This window comes from Littorina saxatilis, linkage group LG16 (assembly GCF_037325665.1).
Source record: "Littorina saxatilis isolate snail1 linkage group LG16, US_GU_Lsax_2.0, whole genome shotgun sequence".
NCBI classification, from domain to species: domain Eukaryota; kingdom Metazoa; phylum Mollusca; class Gastropoda; order Littorinimorpha; family Littorinidae; genus Littorina; species Littorina saxatilis.
Window position 1 is genome coordinate 28,162,527 of NC_090260.1, and position 6,264 is coordinate 28,168,790.

Consider the following 6,264-nt stretch of genomic DNA (forward strand, 5'->3'; position numbering starts at 1 on the left):
TCACAATATGTATCCAAACTGGAGACATTCACAGTCACAACCATTGTGTGTGTTCAGTAGAACGGAACAGAAGGCAGCCATACAATGCAAAAATAACGAGAATGATGAGTGCAGTTATTTCAAGTGGTACTGGTAGTGGTAGCAAACAAACAACTGTTCTTCATTAGTTATTGATTGCATCGTGCACAAAAACTCTCCTGTTCTTTTTTCCCCGTCTTTTAAAAAAAATTATCATTTATCTGAGGATGAAATTGAAAGTCATTCGTTCATTTCCATGCTTGTTTATGTTATTCTTTTAGAGATGCAAGGAGGTTGGTTCCGCGTAGCTAAACTCTCACTCACTCTTGTTTTCATCATAATATGAAGAACAGTTACATCCCTTTGTTTCTTACTCTTAGAATTCATTTTATTATATTTTTCTTCAGACTGACTGGCCAGGGAGCAGGAGCCCTTGATGGTGGTGGTAGCGTCCGCGGTGGTGATGAGTCGGCACAATGGCCGTGAGGTGGTCATGCTCTGCGAGGAGTGCCACTCCAAGATGCTGGCGGTGGGGGAACTCCTCCTCCTGTCGTGCGAGGCCAGACCCGTCTTCACGGCCCAGACCGACCTGGAGCTGTCGCGGGAGACCTTCCTCCACTACCGCGACCGTGTCATCGACAAGCTCAACCACATCCTCATGGCGTCGAGAGATATCGCCTCGCAGGCGCACTCTGGCGCCGTGCAGTGGAAGGCGTTTACGGCTCGCCTGCAGGAGTTAGGGGGTCTGGTGGTGGCTTTGACGGAACTTAGCGCTCACATCGCCTACCTCATGGCGGTCAACTTTGAGCGCTCGCAGACCTCTGCCCTGGGCGTAGTCAACAAGTACAAGCTCCACCAGGCTCAGCTCGACCTCAAGTTCTGCTGCTCGCGGCTGAAGCGGTCGTGCGTGGACGACCTTGATACTCACCTTCTCGTCGACCTGTGCTCGACCATCTCGCGAGCTCTGTCGTCCATGACGGAGGTGTGTCGCTACGCCAGCGAGAACGCGCGCGAGGTGGACGACCAGAATCAGTTCAAGCTATGCATCAAGAGCATCACGTCCACCACCAGCTGTCTCATCTCCAGCGTCAAACGCTTCAAGTCTAGTCCCAGCATCGACCACCTGCGGCGCATCATTGCGTTCTGCGACCCTGTGGTGGCGACCAGCAGTGCCCTCGTTACTTTCGCCTCGGAGGAAGAGTTTGTCGGCATGCCTGCCAAGCTCTCCGACAAGGCCACTGAAGCCCACAAGTCTGTTCTAGGTAAGGCGTGTTAAAAAAGAGGAAGACTGTAGTCTGTAGAGAGAGAAAAATCTGGGTGAGCGGTAATCTGTAGACGTAAAATGATAGTTTTGTTTATTAAGTTAATTGTTTGCATGCTTTGTTTTTATTTTTTAATTGAGTGCAAACCATAGACGTAACTTGAGGTCATGAGATTGCACACTTTGTATTTTCCTGCATACAAATAATAAGATGAATGACATACTTTCTCTCAAGTTTAGAGGGGTGAACATTGTCTCTAGTCATTTGTTGTATTTATTTTGTAATGAGTGGAATGATCATCAATTTTCATTGTTTGCAAGTTTTATTTGTTTTGTTTTAGTTGTTGTTGAATGTTTCAGTGTTTTATCAACTTAACTGCTTTTTTGCGAGTTGACCGGCAAGGGAAGTAATCATGGAGTATTGTGAAGCATTTGCCTCCCTTGTACAGTCCTGTTTTCAGACAAGACTTTGTCTGACTTGAGTTGAACTGTGTCTATATCTCTTAATTAACATGAAAAGGAAAGGAACGTGAAAATAACTGAATTACAATAGATCATTTATCTGTCTCTGAACTGCAAAGCATTGGAACAAACACTTAGCCATTTTGCCGCTCTTAGTGCAAGTGCAACGCCATACCATACCCTTTCTTGTTACCACCCACATTTGTCTTCTCATCGCATCATTTGAAACCCCCGGTGCCCCGCCCCCCCCCCCCCCCCCCCAGTCATTCCCCTCCCCCCTGCAAAGCAGAATCAAGTGCAACACCCCATACCTTTGTTGTTCCCACCAAAGATGATGGCAAAGTTTGTCTTTTCATCACATCCTTTGAAACACCAGGTCCCCACCCTAACCCCTTCCCTCTTCCACATGTATAAAAGAATGAAGATTCTATTCCCTTTCTTGTTCCCACTCAAGTTTGTCTTTTTATCGCATCATTTGAAAAAAACCCAGGAAACACCTTGATTAGGCCTAAAAAAAAATAGGTGTGGTTACGGTAACCCGACCTACCCTATTTTTAGGGGCCGACCCTAGTATAACTTTTCATTACATTTGTCAAAAAACGAAAACAAAACGAGTGCAGAAAACGCAATGAAAGCGACAGCGCTCGAGTCGCACACTTATTTCCCTGTCAAGTAGGTTTAATTTGTACACATTAGAAAAAAAAAAGTGATTGCCTACCTTCCTACCCTATTTTTTTGGGGCTATGTTACCGTAACCACACCTATTTTTTTGTTTGGCCTTACTAAAGTTTTTGTATGAACAGCACATACAATGATTTGCTTACTCACCCAGCGTTTGTGTGTGTGCAGGTATGACCATGAGTATAGTGTCAGCCAGCATACAGATGTGCAAAGCAATCCGTGATCTCGTCTACGACCTCAGCAACTCTCGGCACAAGGAGCGCATCCGCCTCTGTGTCGACTCCGTTGACAAAGCCTCCTCCAAACTCAGGGATCTTCTCCTCTCCTGTGACTTTGAACCAAAGACCGGCTCGGGCCCCACAAAGACCGGCTCTCCTGAAAGGCAAACCGGCTCGCCTGAAAGAAAAACCGACTCGCCTGAAAGGAAAACTGGTTCTTCCAATGCGGACAATGTCTCAGCCAACGCCAGGGTGAGCTCCCCTGATGGTGTCGATGGCTCAGCAGAAAGGGAGACCGGCTCTCCCGACGCGAAGACCGGCTCGGATGATGCAAAGAGCAGCTCAGGAAGCCCCGACGTTGCTGCCGTCTTGTCGGGGATGACGGCATCTTCTCCCAGCTTGAATCTATCAGTTTCTTCCATGGGCAGCATTTCTGACCTTGAACGTGATATTGGTGTGTCCGATTGACTGGACTCTCTGACTGACCCGATGGCTGTGCGACTGCAGTGCTTGCAACGTTTGCATTCTCATTGTGAGGCGTTTTGTTCAGAAAGTGCAGCGTGTTTTTCCCTACAAGCCGATGATGTTATGCCGTTAAGTAGACGGCATAGTGGTACCTATGCTGTGAGTGTGAGGCCCCTCCCCCCGAGGAGAGGACATGTTCTGATGAAGGACATTTTTGGTTGTCCCGTTTTTCTATTAATGCGACCCAAGTAGGAACTTTTATGACAGGCTACCTGCAATTTCACGCGGTCCTCAACTGAGCCGGAAGTCAACTCCGCAAAGTCTTACACCGAAAACTTAGTGCTGAAGCTTCGTGCTGTCACTGTCAGCTTTGCGAAATATACTTCGCGTAGTCCACTTCACCCAGTTAAGGACAGGCTTTAGGCCAAAAAGAAAAATATGTCTGTTTCCGGTAACATCGCCGAAAAAAATAGAGTCGGTCGGTCGGTTTTTTTGTTATATTTTATTTTTTTAAATTTTTTGTTTTACCCTTTTCTTACGTTTTGTTAACGTCTTTTTACGTGTTTTTTTTCCCCGGCGTCATTGGCCGCCATGGTTTTTTTGCATGACGACGGAAACGGGAGGTAAGTCTCTTCGATTGTGAAGTCTCATCGACCAATTACCTCCGTTTTTTTGTGCGAAAAGCGAAAAAAAAACCTTTAGGGTCGGCGCTTAAAAATAGGGTCGGTCGGGTTACCGGAAACACATATTTTTCTTTTTGGCCTTAGGGACACTTTCAGCCGGTTCAAGATGTGTCCTTATGATTTGATTGCAGGTACTACTGCTGTAGTGATGGTAGACAGTGCTGTTTGATGTTTTGTTGTCATAGTGATCCGGGGGCCGATAAGATAAGGCCAAAAAGAAAAATATGTGTTTCCGGTAACATCGCCGAAAAAAATAGGGTCGATCGGTCGGCTTTTTTTAAAAAATTTTATTTTATTTAATTTTTTTTAACCTTTTTCTTATGTTTTGGTCTTTTTACGTGTGTTTTTTTTTTTTTTTAAACGCTTCCTTAGTTTACTTACAATTATTTAGCACATGTTTTTGACCTAGATGTATTGAAACTAAATAAAGTATACTTGACTTCATATTTTTTTTTTTTTGTGGTGCGAAAAGCGAAAAAACCTTTAGGGTCGGCGCTTAAAAATAGGGTCGGTCGGGTTACCGGAAACAGACATATATTTTTCTTTTTGGCCTAAGTAACATGATTTGCAGTCATAGACCCGTGTCAAGAATTATTGTTATCTTTTCCTTCAATGATCAAATAACCAAAGGGAAGTAAGCGCTGTCAATGTATACAATGATGAGGATGAAAGTCGCTTGTTCATTTCAATTACACATTATTAACATGCTTCCATTTGAAACTTCGAGGTCTTCATCGGGGATTGACGCCCGACAAAAGCTAATTGAAGCCCGACGGAGCGAAGCGACGGAGGGCTTCAATTAGACTTTGGGAGGGCGTCAATCCACGATGAAGACCGAGAAGTTTCAAATGGAAGCGTGTTAATGTTATTGTAATTCAATCTGACGACGATCTCTTTCCTGCTTTCATGCGGTTGTAAACAGACAGAATTGGTTCTGTTCTGTTCACACACTACTTTCAGTCCACCTACCTACAAGGGTCAAGTCCCAACAAATGTCTCTGTATTCCTATCGTATCACTCTGCTCCTGTTTTGTTTTCTTTCACACACATTTTCCCTTCTTTTTTGACGGGTTTCTGGACAGCAAACTCTAAAGCAAATCTTTTCATTACAGAAGCGATCTTTGGAATTGACTGACGTAGTCTGGAAGAATTCATGCATCAACTTACGTCACGTATTCGACGTCATCACTTCGCATACCTTATGGTCTCGGTATTTCGTTGGCCTTCATATTTCCTACTTGTAAAATGACCCTCAAAGCTAACCGAGACTAGTTGAGGCTGTATCAATGCGCCTCGCCAGCAGGTTGTTAATGGATTTTTTAGCGAGTGACTATCGACAATTAGTCACCGGTAATTTTTAATGAGTTGGGGCATTCTGACCAATCACAGGATCTGTTTCATTAAAACGCAAACTCGATTGAATTACAGTAGTCCCTTCCATTTCCGGCCCTTTCGTGGGCGTGAACCTGCCCGGAGCGGCCAGCTTTCCCATGACTAATGATTTTTCCTTCTATAATTGACTCTTAATGGGCGTTAACCTGTCTGACGCGGTCAACGGTCACTGATTTTTGCCCTAAGGTGCCCCTCTTACTCGACAGGAGCGGCCATTTAACGGTCACTTTCGCGGGCGAGCGCCTGTGGTGTGTGTTGTGTGCACAGACGCACAGCACGAGCAGACGACATGAATACTTACGCATGCGCAAACTGTAAATACAGACATGCGCATACATGTGCATTTACGGCAGTCACTTCCGGATCGATCACAGCTGATGTGAGTTTGAAACACTTGTTTATCTGACACTCAAATACATATATATAATAATCCAAACAACACACATAGTAACATACGAAACAATAGCTTAGCCAGGACGATCGAGTTAAACACGCAAATAATTAAGATGTATAAACGAAAGCAAAACTAACAGAGACAATGAATCGGCGGCTCGTGGATGATCGCTTTCTTTTCTTCATGAAAACTTGATCGTGTTTTGGGGTTTTTTTTGGAGGAGGAGGGGGCCTGTAATGAACGGCCACCTGATATTTGCGGTCACCTTTGCAATGACTAATGGGTGACCGGATATGGCAGGTACTACTGTACAATGCTTGTTATTCTCTCAGGTGCCGGGAGAATGGTTCCGTATAACTCTCGCTTCTCCATTACACATGTCGTATGTATATAGAGCCCTTACTTCCCTTTGGTTAATTGATCTCTCGCTAGCGCTCTGCCTCTTTTGTGACCATCCACCACGAAATGAGTCGCATGTCACCTCGCGCGGTTCTGCGCTAGGCTTAATATAAGTCAGGGGAGTGTCTGGTAACAGTGTGAGGGTCAACTTAGTCACAAGCTTATAACTCAAACAGTTTTCGCTCTTTTCTAAAACGGTTTTCACCACTGGATAGAGCATAAACAACTCTTTATGAAAATGTAAAACTATGAAAATCATGCAATGGTGACATGTGACTCATTTCGTGGTGG

The 6,264-nt window shown here is 44.7% G+C and overlaps 1 protein-coding gene across 1 annotated transcript; it reads left to right on the forward strand.

Annotated features, from left to right (window-relative positions):
- Nucleotides 1–430: 430 nt before the first annotated feature.
- Nucleotides 431–3,572, forward strand: LOC138949812 (talin rod domain-containing protein 1-like). Its single transcript, XM_070321591.1, has 2 exons — nt 431–1,280; nt 2,591–3,572. Exons 1-2 carry the CDS (start codon nt 455–457, stop codon nt 3,106–3,108), a joined length of 1,344 nt encoding a protein of 447 aa, XP_070177692.1. The 5' UTR covers nt 431–454; the 3' UTR covers nt 3,109–3,572.
- The last annotated feature ends 2,692 nt before the right edge of the window (nt 3,573–6,264 follow it).

Coding starts and splice junctions, on each gene's coding strand:
- LOC138949812 (XM_070321591.1), top strand. CDS start 455: ATGGTGGTGGTAGCGTCCGCGGTGGTGATGAGTCGGCACAATGGCCGT. Junction 1,281..2,590: donor AGCCCACAAGTCTGTTCTAG/GTAAGGCGTGTT, acceptor GTGTGTGTGCAG/GTATGACCATGAGTATAGTG.